The 18,487-nt window shown below is 41.2% G+C and overlaps 1 protein-coding gene across 2 annotated transcripts in view; it reads left to right on the top strand.

Moving 5' to 3' along the window:
• LOC149213476 (uncharacterized) overlaps nt 1-18,487 on the top strand; it is a 98,512-nt gene that overhangs the window by 29,702 nt on the left and 50,323 nt on the right. For both annotated transcript variants that reach the window (XR_016250826.1, XM_089392024.1), the window contains exons 2-6: nt 2,054-2,160; nt 2,279-2,423; nt 2,511-4,940; nt 5,091-5,172; nt 5,630-5,688. Coding sequence is in view for 1 of the 2 variants with exons in the window: in XM_089392024.1 (XP_089248150.1) it covers nt 2,054-2,160; nt 2,279-2,423; nt 2,511-4,940; nt 5,091-5,172; nt 5,630-5,688 (2,823 nt within the window). In the remaining variant the exon portion in view is untranslated. The remainder of the gene's footprint in view (nt 1-2,053; nt 2,161-2,278; nt 2,424-2,510; nt 4,941-5,090; nt 5,173-5,629; nt 5,689-18,487) is intronic.

Here is an 18,487-nt window from a genome sequence, read left to right as displayed (position 1 = left end):
TGAAGCCAATTTCACAAAAACCACTTGAAATCCAAGTTTCCACAAGGATTTTAGGAGCTAAGAACCTTCTTAACAAGTCATATACTCAAACCCTAGCTCTTAGAATTCCTTAAGCCCTTCCTAGAGAGCCTTTCATCTTGCTTTCCAAACAAGCAAGCCATACATCTGAGCCTCTCTTGTGAATAGGCTTCTAGGATCACCTCTGATCCTATCATTGATGAATTCATTTTTGTGATCCTTATTATATTGGGTCTCCGCCCATCGGTGAAAGTCCGCAAAGAGTAGGGAGCCTTTGCTAAGATGACAATGGGTTATTGCTACATAGTTGCCCTTCAAGGATCCCCTTCTAAGACCCCTGCTATTTTGAGCGGTAACAACTCCTTATTCAATTCGATTTGTATCTCTCACCAAATATTCTCTCGTGTCTAAGTGTAACTCTCTCTCTCTCTAATTCGAATTGTAATTCCTCAAGACAAGTGTACCTCTTTCTCTATTCTTGGGATGGGTTACACTTCTCCTCAAGTAACTCCTCCCTCATTAAATTCGATTCTCCTATTATTGCCTCAAGGCATAAATTCATTTTGTAACTCCTCTCCTTTCTCATCTATTTAAGCAAGAGCAAGTGAGAGTTGACAGTAGCATGTTCATTGTGAAGAAAGAAAACAAGTGTTGAGTGTGTGCAAGAGAAGTGTGAGAACGAGTGAAAAGCAAGAGCAAGTGTGAAGGACATGATCTGATCAAGAGGAGGAGGAGATCTTCAAGCAAAAACAAGTGCACTTCAGCTGCAAGTTGATCAGACATTGGTGACTTTATTCATTCTCATTCTCTCTCTCCTTCTTTGTACTCTGATGAACGATTGAAGAAATCTAATAGAAGAAAAATCATTTGGGTTTTCCCCCTTGAGGGGTTTTGCTTTGGTCATTGAACCCAAATTTCAGTGTCTCATATTTGTGCTTGACTGTCTTCATATGATCCTTAAGTTTATGTTTTATCTACAATTGTTGATTTAAAAAGTTTTCAGGAAGAAATTTGCATTCTAAGTAATTGTAACAACTTAGAACATTTGGTTTTCTGCAAAGTACATTCAATTTTTTACAAAAGTACATTCAACTTTCTGCAAAGTACATTAAATTCCATTCAGTTTTCTGCAAAGTACATTCAATTTGCTGCAGAGTACATTTAGTTTTCTGCATAAAACTTTTAAGTTTCTGCAAAGAATATTTAATTTCTGCATATAATTTTCAGATTCTAACAAATAAGGCACCTTTCCAATGAGCAAAATACAATGAAACAACCCCTATACTATTGGTTAGGGTTGCTTCTGCATTCCAAGTTTGACTACAGAAATATCAGCATGAATAGCCAAGAAAAAACCTTCAGAGGAAACAACGAAGTGATTAGACAAGTTCACGCCTGCATTGATACCATGTTTAGATTGACAAAACGAGGGGATTGAAGTCATTGAACCCAGAGGCCTGCAATAAAAGAAGAAAAAACCAGCACTAAAGGAGTGCGCTGGGTTTGAACTGAGTGCGTTATACGTGGATGCACAAATACACATAATGGAGAAAATATTCCAACCATAAGTGAATGTCAAAGGAGCAGTGCCCGTAGGTCTCAAAAGTTAAAACACTTGTATTAGTGAACCTTTTCTTAATGATCTAAAATGTTGATTTACAAATGAGGTTTGAGTTTGTGGATTTATAGAGAGATCAAATAGGGCATCCTCCCAAAAGGGGGTATATGGGCCCACATATATATGGCAGACTCCCCAAAAGGGTCATATCAAAGTTGACTAGGTCAGCCTTAGTCACATCTAGTAATACAATAAAAGAATGAAGTATGGCGTTAACCACGAATTCCGATATCTGGTACCTAGGAAAAATAAATGTGCAAAATATCTTGTTAGAAAGCTATCTTAGTGCAAAGCTGTCCTTGCAGCAAGCAGCAATTTCTGAGTATTTTGGATCTTTCAAATCAAAATACTGTGAAGGAAACCTAATATTCATATTTACTTTTGACTGAGTTTTTTTCTTTTTCTTTTCTAATTCAGGTTTATTTATACAAGTGGTTTTTAATTAGAGTGGTTAAAGACTGTCCTGAGAATGGCACCATTGGTGACGGAGAACAGGTAGCAGTTGGAGGCTATACAGCATCAGAGTAAGGGTTCATAGGAAACCTTTTTGGGTTTTAACTTTTCAGTATACATGTTGGTGTGACTTTTCCTTCTTTGATATCATATTCCATATTCAGTTTTATGTCGTTTCCATTGTTACAGTTTACTGGACGTTGACAGATATATAACATCACCTATAGAATCTCGGATAGAAAGATGCAAGCTGAGGACAGTTGACGGACTTGATATTCTTCTGATGGGTACAATAGATGATCAGTGCACTTATGAAAATGGTTTTCCTTTCCAAGTATGGGAAACGATTTAGGCTTCCTCTTTTATTTTGCAGCATTTTGTTCCGATTAGAGAACCTTTGTTCTAACTCATGTTTCATCAGGTAATCCATTTATTCATGCATGGTTTCCCATTTAACTGGAACCATATTGTCAACATATGCAAAGGGCAGCCGAATTCAAACATAGCTCCATTGCTGGCTAGAAAAACGGAAGAATCTGTAAGTAAGGAGTGCCCGGTGGTACAGGTTGATGACACAGGAGCTGGCAAATTAGGTTCACTGGAACCAGAAGAATACTTTTCCAGAGTTGTTTCTCCAAGAGAATCCTCAGTAAGATCTACCAAGAGAGTAAGACATGATTCCCAGCTTTATAGATCATCGAAAGAATCTAAATGTGGCAAGTTAAGCACAGAAAGCAAGCCTAAAATGCATTTTACAGGTGTGGGATCACAGGAGAATTCTAATATTTTGAAAGAATCAGAAGCTAACTTGTGTTTGGGTGCTTCCAGTAAGTCTATAGAAAAAGAAGGTTTAATGCCACATCTCAGGTCATCAGATATGGACATTCATGGACAAATAAACCATAAAGATAAATTGACTGATTTGAGGAGTGAATTAGGGAAGACAAAACCTCTGAACTTCTCTGTATCTCATATAGTAAAAGAACCTGTTCAAAATGACAATAAAATTATGAAAGGTTATTATTTACGAAGAACTAGGGGTACTGAAGAGTTGAAGAAGCAGATGGACAGTGGGACTTCCCTTGATGAAGCCAAATTCATAATAGAAAAAATGAAGTTCAAGGACACCAATGAAAACACTTCTGCCAGGTTCACCAATTCAGAGGATTATGCTGATTGCAGACTTCACAACCAGGAAGTTGAGCAATCACCTCTGACCAATGAGCATTTGGAGCAATCAAGTAATATTTGTAGTCGACTAGGAGAACAAACACAGGAAATTCAGACTCCCATTTCAGAATGTGCCAAGTTAAATACAAAGAAAACCAGTAGCAAGAATGTGTTTTCTCAGGCATCAAGAAACTTATTATGTGATGATGGTACAGTGAAGGATGGTATAGAAAGTAATTCTGATGGTAAAGATACGACTTACAGTAAAAAGTCCCATCAGAAAATTATCCCCACAAGGCCGTTGCATGAAGTATCTAAAATCTACTCTCAGTTTCCATTGGATCCAGATTTTCTAGAATTTGGTAGTAAAAAAACCAGAACTGGGACAGATGGGAAGGCGCAGGCTGAAGAAGACAGTTTGGCAGATGTGGGTTTTGTACAGTTGCAAAAAAATGTTTCATTTCATTCAGCAGAAAGTAAACCCCTTCTGCCTGAAAGCAGTCACAACAACAAAATCATTGGATCTGAGAAAGATGTGAACAAGTCAAAAACAAAGAGAAAAGGAAGAGGTAAAAGAAGAACAACCATAAGGCACACAAATCCATTTCCTGCGGTTTTAGAGGGGCTTGTGTGTGGTGAGAAAATGAAGGATGATGTAAACCTGAAATTTGATGATATTGACACAACTTCAAATGGTGATCCTAACTTGGTAGCTTGTGAAATTGATAATGACATGTTGGCTGAGCATGATACTGAAATTGGTGACAACTGTCTAAAGGAAAATGTTGATGGGGATAAAGGCAGGCTGCAAACTCGAAAACATGGTACATTAGAAAACACTGGCACAGATGGGAAGGCACAGGCTGAAGAAGATGTGAACAAGTCAAAAACAAAGAGAAAAGGAAGAGGTAAAAGAAGAACAACCATAAGGCACACAAATCCATTTCCTGCGGTTTTAGAGGGGCTTGTGTGTGGTGAGAAAATGAAGGATGATGTAAACCTGAAATTTGATGATATTGACACAACTTCAAATGGTGATCCTAACTTGGTAGCTTGTGAAATTGATAATGACACGTTGGCTGAGCATGATACTGAAATTGGTGACAACTGTCTAAAGGAAAATGTTGATGGGGATAAAGGCAGGCTGCAAACTCGAAAACATGGTACATTAGAAAACACTGGCACAGATGGGAAGGCACAGGCTGAAGAAGACAATTTAACAGATTTGGGTTTTGTACAATTGCAGAAGAATGTTTCATTTCATTCTGGACAAACTAAACCCTTACTGCCCGGAAACAGTCACATAAATAACAATGTCATGGGATCTGAGAAAGATGTGAACACGTCAAAAACGAAGAGACGAGGAAGAGGTAAAAGAAGAGCAACTATGAGGCATGCAAAAGCATTTCCTGCAGTGTTGGAGGGGTTTTCATGGGGTGAGAAAATGAGGGATGATGTAAACCTGAAATTTGATGATATTGATGCAACTTCTAATGGTGATCCTAACTTGGTAGCTTGTGAAATTGATCATGACATGCTGGGTGAGCATGATACTGTAACTGGTGACAACTGTCTAAAGAAAAATGTTGATAGGGATAAAGGCAGTCTGCAAACTCAAAAACATGGTACATTAAGAACAGTTGGCTCTCCAACTGGTAAAAAGCAGTATTCACATGCACGGGTAAGTTCTGTATGTTATATAAAGTATGGTTGGTTGAAGTGAGGAATCATTGAATGTTGATCTATATTTTTTTCTTAATAATCTTAATTTCATTGATTGGTTGTGACGTCTGAAGACATTTTCGTGTATACTGTTTTAATTCTTATGCAGATTCCACCCCCGCTGCCTCGTCGAGTACAGACAACACCTGAAGAGGTCTCTAAAGCTTTTGGTTTGAAGACTTCAAGATCTGGTAAAATTTCTGAAAGTTTTCCCTGGAAATTTTAAGGATCTATAAATGCTGTAACACCTTCACAACAAGTATAGGCAAGCATAAGAAACTTGTATTTTATTTCAACAATTTGAAGGAGGGCATGCATTACTATGATAATAAACGTTGATTACATACAGCACATGCAATGATTGTTAAATTTTATATGATGCAAAAGAGCTCTGGCATAAATTTATGCCTTTGACATACCATGAATCTTTACACCGTCCTTTCTAATATTTTTATTAACTATGCAATGTAACACTCAGTTTTTGTTGGGATTGTAGTCCTTTGAAAGTTTGACAACAATGTACGATTAGTATCAAATATATTCATGTCCTGGGAATCTTTCCTAAACTCTTCTAACATGACTTTGCGATATCTCTTGGTCCATAAATGAAGTTTGGTTAGACTGCTTACATTAGTAAGTTGTATGCAGGACGATTGCTTGTACCACCACTAGCTCACTGGTGCAACCAAACGGCCGCCTATGATTTGGTTAGTAGCTTGCTTTCTAATAACATCAAATAACTGATTTAATCCCAATCAGGTTCTGCATATCCCTTTATTCCTCGAGTCTCTATTTTCTGAGTAAAAAAATGTTTTTTTTGAATCATCTTGATAATAGTTGTTTTCAGTGTTTTAATGTTTGGAGATGCTGTTTTTACAATGCTTTTTCGATGTTGTCCACAACTTGCTATTTGAAACAGTGTTGTATATATGTATGAGTAATAAAAGCCAGGTCGGTTGTTTTACAAGTTGATTTTTTTGGCAATCTAGTTTCTATTTGAATTTGTATTAAGTTTTCAAAATGTTTGCATATAATTATGTCAAGAGCCCAATATCATAAATGTTTAGTTTTCTAATGATTTTGTGGCCTTGGTTTTCAATTTGGTAGGTTGAGTAGCTGACTATGGTTTTATTAAATGGTATTTGACATCATCGATTAATGTCTCATTAACATAAAAAATTCAAGAATAATTAGCACATCATGGAAATAAGGATAACCCAATACACTAGCACATCACATAGTAAGATCAACAAAAGTGTTTGGTGGGGGCATCATCCCCAAATATTCACTAGCAGTTGCCTTATAAGGTGCAAAGACATGCCAATAGAAGAGCTGCTATGCAGAATTAACACTTGGAACATGAGATTTAACATTTGTTCAATTTTCACATTCATGTTGTCGAAAGCAAGCATATGGTTTGCAAGACAAGACATGGCACTGGAGAAAGTGTTCAAGCCAATGTTTTGTAACATAATCCTATGTTAATGATAAAATGTTCTTGACACAACCTCTGACAATTGAAAATATAAATAAGTCACATATGCAAAGCACATGACTACAACTTCTTTACTCAGCCCATCACTGACCAACTTGAGAAGAATGTACAATGCCAACCGTAAGATCAACTATAAGGCCATAGCTCAATATGAAGGTCATATTGATAGAGAAATGTTCAAATGCACTGTGTTGTGCAACAATCCATTGAGCTATAAAAAATTAACCTTAGCTCAAAATAAGGTTATTTTAAAACACATTATCATTAACTTTCAAAATGACTATATATCCACCTATTATTTCCTCTACTACACTTTGATCGTTTGAAAGACATAGACTTACAATAAGCTGTACAACAAATGGATGGATTAACACACCAATGAGCTAAGACAATAAAACAAACATAAATGCTATTGATTGTTACTTGTAATAACCCATAGTACTTAGTGATTTCAACTCGTACCTTTTCCCACAATACTGGTGTCTAGGATAGAATCATAAATCATTGATGCTACCAAACCAAGTATCAACGAATCTACTTTTGCACAGCAGAATATAAACAATAGTGAAATCTATTAGTGCACAAAATATACACAACTATGTACTATAACCCAATATTCAGTATATTAATCCAACTGATATAATACAACAATCTAGGGCTCCCATAGCAGGGATAATGGCCCTCAAATATCCACTAGTACAAGAATACAAAATAGAAGATAATCTGATGATCTAGCTGATGTAGTGCACGATCGCAACATATCTTGTACACTTGCAGGTCCTTCGCTTCCATTCTGCAGCACCCTGCCTCTATCAATGCTCTAAGTCCATTTGGCCACTGAATCTCGACTATCCAATCTACTCTCTCGTTGATCGTTCATCCATCAACGTATCAACACATCGAGATTCCCATCGATTTGTTCACAACTCCATTTGTGAACAACTCACAACTGTCCACTGTTGCTCCTCAGCTACTTAGGGACTTCTTCCCACTTTAGTCTTCATGTGCTGCTCCAATGAAAACTAACATAGGGCAGGAGGGCTGCCATCTATCACCATCAAATGTCGCTTCTCCAATAATGAACATGGGCTACAACAATCTGCTATGGCTGGCCAAACATTGAGCTCCAACTACTGCTACTCCTAGTAGCCAAGTGTCCTTCCCTTCACTACACTTAGGGCTTCACACTTGGGCACTTTCATGCTGCCTTCCAACAGACCTCAAATGCCCTATCCAACACAAAACAACATGTCCTTCAGATCTGCTCAACCATCATCAATCTAGAGCTCTAGAGATCTGCCCTTTGTTCTGCAATAGAGGAGCTATTGAAAAAATCTAGGCTCCAATAGACTGTTGTAGCAACTGCCCACTGGTTAGGGCATCCAACTCCTCAAGTTACCCTTCCTCTAGGCTACCAACAAACATAACAAACAACCACCCGATCTGATCCAAATCTAAGATCCAACACCTAGCAACAAATCAACCATAAACATACCTTGCTCACTGTTTTAAGTCTGCTCCTCTATTGTTGACTTCATTCTGGTTAGTGTTGATTTGGGGTAGCATCGGATGTGCTCTAGCCATGAAAATTGGTGGAGAGGCTAAAGCACATGAGATCTCCAGTACCCAGAAATGGTTTGCGCAGATTCTAAATAGTTTTGGAGATATTAAAATAATTAATATTTTCAATGGAGTCCCTAAGTCTAAACTTAGGGAAAATAAAATATTAATGTGAATTAATATAGAACTGTGTTAGAAGGGTCCAAAAGTCATGGATCAAGCCAGAGTTAATCTTAGCCGTTGATTAAGGACTTAATCTCGGCCGTTGAATTGTCAACGAGAAAAGTATAAGAGGAGGCTTGAGGGTCACTTGGAGAACACACCGAGTTGATTAAGATTTCGATTTTCTAGGGCAGGGTTTGATGAGGAAGTCGAAAGAGTGATCAGAGTTGCAGCCGAGGGGCAGTGAATACAGAAGTAGAGTGGCAGAGATAGTACAGGGAGGATCAGCGTAGTAGCTGGGAGAGAGGGACGCAAAGCTAGTTAGAGGTTCACGCAAAGCCAGCCAGGGCTCATGCAGAGGCAGCCAGGGCTCATCGCAGTGCCTCCGAGAGCCAGCGTGGGTGACGCAGAGGCTCTAAGGGCTGACGCAGGGCGAGTTAGGGTGACGCTGGGCCAGAAAGGGCTGACACAGTCCCTAGAGGCTGGCGCTGGGGTTTTCATGGGGCAGATTGGAGCTGGGAGCTGTCGAAGTGTTTATCCGGGGTTTTAGCCGGAATATCTGTCTCCGAAGGAGAAGTACTATTGCTGAGATTATTCTTTGTTGGGTGAGCCGGTTTTGGCACCCAGATTGTATTCTGAAACTGCTTAATAATTAAAACCCTTAGATAGCTCCACCGGTTTTGCCGCATTGGGTTTTTCCAGGGACATTGGTCCAAAAACAATGGTGTCACTTGTGTGCTTGTTTTGTTTCCTTTAGTGTTGAGCACGTACTTGTATTTTTTTTTTTTTTCCAGTATTTACATGGTAAATAACTTGTTAATTAATCAGAACAAGCAGGCAAAAATAAATCAGAAAGTACATGAAGGGTTTTTAATGGGTTAGACTTAGAAATTCCAACAGGGAATCAGAGAGTGGTTGCAGATCACAGGAGGACTGAGGACATCAACCGAGCAAAGCAGCAGCAGCAGAAAACAACTGTCCCGAGAGACAGAAGCTGTTCCTAGTTGAGAAGCAGCAAGGAGGGGGTGACGTAGTGACTGCGTCATCAAGCTTGAGCTGGGAAGAGGATCAGCGTAGTGGCAGAGGGGAGAAGACTCAACCTACACAGTGCCTGGTCATCTTTCTCAGTCAGGAAGGATTGACGCCCATGGCCAAGAGGCGCGAATTTTGTTGGTGCCGGGATTGCGTAGAGCCTAGAAGCTCTAACCTTCAGTTTGCTGTGGCTTAGGAGGTTGTGGGTAAGTTGCAAAGTGAAGCTGGTGGGGTATTGTAGTCAGAACAATACCTAACAGGGCAAGACCAAGGAGGAGGGGGTTGCTACCGAGGATTTCTAGCCAAGAAATCTGGATCAGTGGTGTAGCTGCACTAAGGATCGGAGGGGACATCTCAACATTGGCAGAGGGGTTTCCAGGAGGGAAATCGAGGCTCAGAGGGAGTCACACCGAGAACTTCCATAAGGGAAGTAGAGGAGCAGCGAGATGGCAGTGAACGGGGTAAGAGACTAGGACAGACTGGACGAAGCCTCAAACTTCGTAGTCTCGAAGGCCAGAATCTTATCTGTTCTAGAAAGGAACCGTCTCAAGCAATTCGCCTTAAGGACAATAGTGGTCCCAGTTGACCCGGCTGACAACGATAAGTATGAGGATGCAATGGCGAGGGCCAAGAGCATCATCCTTGATGGGGTCAAGGACCATGTAGTACCACACATTGCCAAGAAGAATACGACAAATGAGATGTGGGAGGCTCTAAAGAAGTTATATCAACATACTTTCGTGCAGAGGAAGATGCCACTAGAAAATCAACTGTGGCCATACCAGATGCAGAAGGGAGAACAGATCGACCCCTTCCTCGATCGATTGAAGGAGATCCGGGATCAACTGACTTCCATAGGAGCCACGCCGGATCAAGAATTGATGGTGAGAACAACCCTAAACGCAGTCTCAGAAGACTAGGAGGTGTTTGTCCAGAGCATACTGGGCAGGGCAACCCTTCCAAATTGGGAGGAAATGTGGGCGGCTCTTCGCCAAGAAGAGATCAGAAGGCTAAGCAAGGCGGGAAGCAGTGACAAGGGGATCAGAATCAAGAAGGAAGAGGAGGATGCTGCCCTAGCATCTGAGGGAAAGCAGGAGAAACGAAAGAAGAAGGACCTCTCCAAGGTCAAATGCTTCAACTGTGGGGAACTAGGTCACTATGTGAGCCAGTGTCCAAGGAAGAAGAGCAAGGGAGAGGCTTCCGAGACCAAGGCTGCGCCAGCAAGGGTGGAGAAGGAATTGGAGACAAATGATGACTGTGCCATGAGTGCTCACACGCCACTTGAGCGGAAGTGGGGAGACATCGAGTTGTAGTCAGACAGACTACAAGTGATGAGGGATAGGATCCTTGAGGTACCCAACCTCTTGGATTATACCTTGCTATGGGAGCCCTGAAGAGGAGTAGTAGTACTGGCAGATGTCAGTAGAGATGGATGCGGATGGAGCGACAGAGGGAGATACAGTGCAGGATTCCCAGGACAACATGAGGCAACAATGCAAGATGCATGGAGTTGTTGGAGCAGTGCAGAGGTCAGAGAAGGGGCACTTGTCAGCGATAGAGGGAGTTTCAGCATCGAGGGTGTCTCTAGCCTGACAGAGATATCAGAGTTGGGAGATCAGTTACTTACTTCTCAGTAATTGAGTTGCAGTGGCAGTGCTATGGGCATCATGATGTAGCATGATGAGAGGGGTTGCCGTATGGATGCAACAGTGGTAGTGGCAGGGCCATGGGTAGCAGTACATGATGCAACAGTGCAGAGGATGTTGGGCAGCAGGCCTAGCATCAGCACAAGGACCGATGCCGGATGATCAAGGTGATGCTCAGTGAGGAGTATTACTAGAGCACAGTCCTCGCTAAGAGGGAGTGTTGATTTGGGGTAGCATCGGATGTGCTCTAGCCACGAAAATTGGTGGAGAGACTAAAGCACATGAGATCTCCAATACCCAGAAATGGTTTGGGCAGATTCTAATCAGTTTGGGAGATATTAAAATAATTAATGTTTTTAATGGAGTCCCTAAGTCTAAACTTAGGGAAAATAAAATATTAGTGTGAATTAATATAAAACTATGTTAGAAGGGTCCAAAAGTCACGGATCAAGCCAAAGTTAATCTTAGCCGTTGATTAAGGATTTAATCTCGGCTGTTGAATTGTCAATGAGAAAAGTACAAGAGGAGGCTTAAGGGTCACTTGGAGAACACACCGAGTTGATCAAGATTTCGATTTTTTGGGGCAGAGTTTGCTGAGGAAGTCGAAAGAGTGATCAGAGTTGCAGCTGAGGGGCAGTTGATACAGAAGCAAAGTGGTAGAGATAGTATCGGGAGGATTAGCGTAGTAGCCGGGAGAGAGGGACGTAGAGCCAGGCAGAGGTTCACGCAGAGCCATCCAGGGCTCACGCAGAGGTTGCCAGGAGCTGCACAGTGCCTCAGAGAGCCAGCGTGGGTGATGCAGAGGCTCTAAGAGCTGTTGCAGTGCCTCCGGAGGTTGACGCAGGGTGATCTAGGGTGACGCTGGGCCAGAAAGGGCTGACACAGTACCTAGAGGCTGACGCTAGGGTTTTTGTGGGGCAGATTGGAGCTGGGAGCTGTCAGAGTGCTTATCCGGAGTTTTAGCCAGAATATCTATCTCCGAAGGAGAGGTACTACTGCCGGGATTATTCTCTGTTGGGTGAGTCGGTTTTGGCACCTAGATTGTATTCTGAAACTGCTTAATAATTAAAATCCTCAGTTAGTTGCAACGATTTTCCCGCATTGGGTTTTTTCGGGGACGTTGGTCCAAAAACAACGGTGTCACTTGTGTGCTTGTTTTGTTTCCTTCAGTTGATGATCTGTAATGTGTTGAGCATGTACTTGTATTTATTTTCAGTATTTACATGGTAAATAACTTGTTAATCAATCAAAACAAGTAGGCAGAAGTAAATCAGAAAGTACATGAAGGGTTTCTAACGGGTTAGACTTAAAAATTCCAACAATTAGGGCAAGACACTAGTCATCCTCAACCCATTCCACTACTCAAATTTCTCGCTAATAGATGCGGTTGCCTTTGTTTGAGGCTCTCCTCTAATTCGCTGGCTGTTAAGGCTCCTTCCAGTCCACTATATGACCTTACGACCCTCCAAGCAGAGATCTAGGACTCGGCCTCCCTACTGGCTACTGTATTGGTTTGCAGCCTTGTTACCTAAGATCTACCCACACAAAACACTTCAAAATAGACCCAAACGCACCTTATCTCGCTCGTCCCTGCTACTATATCAATTCGACTCCCAAACAATCACAAAGATGCTTCATCTTGTTGGAAAATCATAAAGGCAAAAGATTTCCTCAAGTTGATAATTACTTGTGATATTCTTATGTTCTTATTAACTTTCTGTGTTCTTCTTTTATCTTTGTTTCATCAAGCAATTATCAAAGTCAAAACATGAATATCAGGGACATCAGATGTAGGCAGACAACCAGGGAAAAACCCCTATATAGGGGAAAACCCAGTCAACAACTCTTCCTTTAGTAATTCATATGACAGTGAGACAACGAAGACCCTAGGCCGACATACCTTCCTCTTCCACCAAGTCAACCCTTCCTCTTTGTAAGTGTCAGCTCTTCAAAGTGCAACTACAATTCAGAACTTCGATCCAATAGTAGAATTTTCAGCCCAACTACTCCATAATTTCGGCCTTCCCAACAATTGTGAAATTTCAGCCTTCTCAGCAATTGCAAAATTTCGGCCTTCCAGTAGAATTCCAGTACTTTGCACATGTGAGATAATAGAGAGAGAAATCGATTTCCCTAGCAAGATGATGACCTTCTTCTCCTTCGTTAGCCCTTGTCTTCTTCTTCCTTGGAATTCAAACCCTTTACTGCAACCAACTATTGCAATTTATTGCAAATTGAACTTGATGAGAGTGTGTGTCAAATGAGGTCGAGTTGCTCCAAGATATAGGCTTTTGGTGAGGTCGAATTACCTTGTTTGAGGTCGACCTGGTGGAGGAGGCCTAAATGACCTATTTTACAATAAAATAATTTTCTTTCTTGACAAATAATTCCCAAGAAGGGTTATTTACAATATGACATGGACAAGGACACTCGCCACAAACCCTAGAGGTCTTCAATGGAGAGTTTGACCTAAAAAAAATTGACCCAAGCATGAAACCCATGTTTTAATAAGTTAATTTATATAATAATAAAATTTCTTTTTTTCTTTCTTTTGATAAATACATTTCATTATGACTCAAGTACAATTATGAAGACTAAACATAGTTACATTCTTCAACACTCCCTCTTAACTAGGGTGGTATTCATAATTTACATATATATACAAGTACATGGAAAATCTCAAAAGCCACAGACTAGATTCCTGACCAGTGTGAAAAATCAGGTTACCCAATTCCTACTGCAGCAAACTGATAATATTTCACCTACTTGTTAAATTACTTGAACAAGTTACTTGTAGTTTTCTACGAAAAATACTGAAATACACACACTCAGCCTACACAAAATAAAATACTGCGGAAACTAAATACTGCAATGGAGAGAAATAAACACACACATCAACATAGTTGCTTTTGGACAATTGCATTGGGAAAACCCAACTTAGGAAAACCGACGCAACAGCTGAGGGTTTTAATTATTATGTAGTAGTAAATCTTAGTACAAATCGTTGGATGCCCATACTGGCTATCCGATACAGAGAAACACTGAAAAAAAGTTAGTGAGAAGAATCTCACATTGATCTGGGAGATCCGACTTGGACCAAAGGCTTGCTGACTGGCCTTACGCTGCCTCTGTGTAGGTTCTGTGTCAACCCTACGCAGATCTGCATCACATTGGTTGGGCTCTGCGTCAATCCCTCTGCTGACCTCCTGCTGTTTGGAAATTCGACCTCTTGGCCCTTCGGTCTCACACCCCGGCTTCTGGCACTGAATCTCGTCTCTCCTAGCTGGAATTCGAACTCCCTCTGAAGCTCTGCGCTGCCTCTCTGAACTGCTCTAAGCCTTCTTTGCTTTGCACTCTCCAGATCTGGAAAACTCTCCTCCGGACTATTATTCCTGCCCCTCACTGCATGTCAATCACTCGATATCACTCCGGCAACACAACGCTGCTATTCTTGAGAAATTTGGTCTCTGATATCTCACTTGATGTGTCCTCCAAGTGCCCATCGAACTCCTTATAATCTCTCGTTGGAGCTCCAACGACTAAGATCAAAACATAATCAAGGGATAAGATTAGCTGGGAGTTGATCCTGATCTTCTTCTACAAAATTCACACTTGATTTAGTTACTACCCTTTAATTAACCAGAATTCCTAAGTTTAGATTTAGGGAACCATTTAAAAAAGTTAATTATTTTAATTAAACCATCTCTAGGTGGAATTTTCCCAAACGATTTCTGGGAATTGGAGAATGCATGTGTCTTAGCCTTTTTGCCAAATCTCGAGGCAAGAGCACATTCGATGCTACAGAATTAAACACTCCCTCTTAGTGAGGAGTGTGCTCTAGTGCTCCAACCCACTGAAAAATCACTCTATCTCTACACCATCTCCTGTTGCGCTGTTGATGTCTGGCTCTACTGCCCACCAATTGTTGCACAAATATGATATGAGCTGCATCTGTGCTGCTGTGGACCTTGCTGAACTGTTGTCAACTACTGCATCTACACTGCAACTCTCTCTCCATCTGCTGCTACTGCAATTGCAACATATGCAATGGAAAAACATCCAAAATATTGAACTGGCTGTGTTCAATATGATGCATTTGTCGTCCGAGATTTAACTGCTTCTAGCCTCTGCATTGTCACTGAAGCCTCTACGCTGTTGCTGACTCTGCACTGTGCCATTTGCATTGCTACCAACTCTTCTCTGGCTGCTCAGTATCTGAACACTACTAGCCACTACATCTGTCACTCTGGCACCTGATGGCACCAACTGTCACCTGTCCATCTTGCTACTGCTGACTATGGGCTCCTGCAGCAAAGTCTTGATCCAAGTGGTGGACTCCTTAAGGATCCTGCCCATCCTGTAGCTCTCTGAGGCTACAACTCTAGATCACCCCACCTCACCCTTGGAGGCATCTCGACAATCATGGCAAACTCTTCCTCCAGCCTAGAGGAAAGCCTGTCAATATTAGCGGATGCAACTTGCTGATCCTGCTTCTCCTCCTTGTCCCTTTTTCTGAGAGGACACTGAGTGCTGTAGTGGCCCATCTCACCACACCTGAAGCACTTAATATTGGAAATGTCCTTCTTCCTCCCGTGTTGCTCCTGCTGCCCCTTAAATGCGAGGGCCATGTCCTCCTCTTCCTTCACGACCTTCGTCCCACTGTTGCTACTACCACTGATTGTGGCCTTAACCAGATCACACCTCATCTCATCCTAATGTAGATCAACCCATACACGTTCCCAATCTGGCAGGTGTTCTTTGCCTAGGATGCTTTGGACAAACACTTGCCAATCTTCAGAAACGCTATTCAACGCTAATTGAACAAACTCTGTAGGTTGGGGCCCTGACCCTACTGAAGCTAGTTGATCCCGGACTTCCTGAAGCCTCTTAAGGAAGGGGTCTATTCGCTCCCCTTTCTGCGTCTTCGGGTGTCTCAACTTCTCTTCTAAGTACATCTTCCGCTGCTTGGAAGATCCTTCATATAACGTGGCTAAGTCTTCCCACATCTGCGGGCAGTATCCTAGCTGGCTATATGGGATCTACATGATCTCGAACCCCGTCAAGAATGATCCTCTTAGTCGTCGCCATTTCAGCCTTGTACTTCTTAAGTAGATTAGCATTGGCGGGCACAACTACCACACTATTTACATACATCTTGAGGTCGTGCTCATCTAGAAGGCAAGAAATCCTAGCCTTCCAGATCGCATAGTTGGAGGCTTTGTCTAGCCGATCTTGATCTCTCAATCCTGCTAATGCTATCTCTCTAGAAAAAGTTGAATTGCTCCCTCTTCTTGTATGTGCAACTACTGCCTAGCTATTTGCACTCCCTTCTGAAGTGAGAAATCTTGCACACAACTACTATTGCTCTCCTAGAAAAATTCAGACTTCTTGGCTGGAAGTCCTCTGAGAAAGAAACAACGCTGCGTCCTAGCTGAAGATCTGCTATGCAAGGAAACAACGTTGCTCCTTTCTACCTCTAGAAAGCTTCGATCTGGAGAATCGAATTTCTTTGTCGACTTACTCAGAGAAATCGATCTCACTGAAAACTTCGACCTCTTTGGCCCAAGGACTGCGTTGCCTTCTGGGGTTTCAAATTGCTGCTCTATAGTAAATTTGAACTCCCTCTTCCTTTCTGCTCTGAGCTCTCTTGCTCACGACCTGTGCTCTGATACCATGTGAAAAATCGGGTTACCCGATTCCTACCGCAACAAACTGATAATATTTCACCTACTTGTTAAATTACTTGAACAAGTTACTTGCAGTTTTCTACGGAAAATACTGAAATACATACACTGCAGCATACATAAAATAAAATATTGCGGAAACTAAATACTGCACTTGAGTGAAATAAACGCACACATCAACACAATTGTTTTTGTACAATGTCCCATGAAAAACCCGACTTGGGAAAACCAGTGCAACAACTGAGGGTTTTAATTATTATGCAGTAGTAAATCTGAGTACAAATTGTTGGATGCTCAAACTGGCTATTTGGTACAGAGAAATACTGGCAAAAAGTTAGTGAGAAGAATCTCACACTGATCTGGGAGATCTGACTCTGATTAGGTGCTTGCTGACTGGCCCCATGCTACCTCTATGCAACTTTTGCATCAACCCTATGCAGATTTGTGTCACACTGGCTGGAGTTTGCATCAATCCCTTTGCTGACCTTTTGCTGTCTGGAAATTCGACCTCCTGGTCCTCCGGTCTCACACCCCGGTTCTAGCAATGAATCTCGTCTCTCCCAGTTGGATTTCGAACTCCCTCTGAAGCTCTGTGCTGCCTCTGTGTGGCACTGTGCTGCCTCTCTGAACTACTCTAAGCCTTCTCTGCTTTGCACTCTATGGATCTGGAAGCCTCTCCTCCAGACTACTATGCTTGCCCCTCACTGCATGAAGATCACTTGATCTCTCTCCGGCAACACAACACTGCTACTCTTGAGAAATTCGATCTCTGACCTCTCACTCGATGTCTTCCAAGTGGCCATCGAACTCCTTATAATCTCTTGTTGGAGTTCCAATGGCCAAGATTAAAACATAATCAAGGGCTAAGATTAATTAGGAGTTGATCCTCGTCTTCTTCTAGAAGATTCACACTTGATTGAATTAATACCCTTTAACTAACCGGATTTCCTAAGGTTAGACTTAGGTAACCATTTAAAAAAGTTAATTATTTTAATTAATTTATCTCTAGGTGGAATTTTCCCAAACGATTTCTGGGTATTGGAGAATGCATGTGTCTTAGCATCTCTGCAAAATCTCGAGGCAAGAGCACATCCAATGCTACAGAAATCAACAACTAGGGAAATCTATCCGGGTGGGACTAAGATGGACTAAAGCTTTCAACCACTATAGGTACTATCAGGCTTACTTACTAACCATCAACCCAGGGATCTAGGTGTGTAATGCAAGGTTAGAGCTCTATGACCAACGCCACCCTCCCTACTTCAGAATCTAGACATTAGACACATTGATGTACTCCCAAGCATTTTGTATTACACACGATGCCTCAACATTCTCGATTATTCAAATCGGTAACATCACATCTCTCTCGATCAAACAGATCGATAACATCAAATAAATCAAGCATGCTTATAGACTAAATTACAAGTCCAAACATGCTTCCAAAACTTCAACCTTTTAAGGAGAGATTTACCTGTACAGACACAACCCCAATCAGTAACAAACTTTCAAATACACATAAGTAAACACAAACCTTCGGGGTCTTCAATCATCTTGATGCCACTTATATCAAGTTATTCATATGCAACTAGTCAAAAGCTTTTCTTCTTTAATTTCTTCAGCAACACCAAGACATCCTCAATATACATTCTCCAATTTCTTCTTCAAGGTATCCACCATGACTATCATAATATGCCCTCCCTCTCAACTTGGGAGATATATCCTTTCTTTTATCCAGGCTCCCTCTTAACTTAGGGAGATCAACTACTTTCTATAACATCAAAAAGTCTTTCATGGCTTCATTTCTTCTTATCAAAGCTTTCTTTATCGTGCTTATACAAACATCTTCATTATCTTGAAGATTGTGTACTTGCAAAACTTTAATAGCAAGTACAACCAAATATATATAGAAGCATGAAGTTAACTATAT

The sequence above is a fragment of the Pinus tabuliformis genome, chromosome 1_1 (genome assembly GCF_031772625.1).
Source record: "Pinus tabuliformis cultivar Carrire ecotype Pingquan chromosome 1_1, CPIR1, whole genome shotgun sequence".
In the NCBI taxonomy this organism is placed as follows: domain Eukaryota; kingdom Viridiplantae; phylum Streptophyta; class Pinopsida; order Pinales; family Pinaceae; genus Pinus; species Pinus tabuliformis.
Note: the sequence above shows the minus strand (reverse complement) of the source record. Positions and strands in the feature narration are given on the sequence as shown.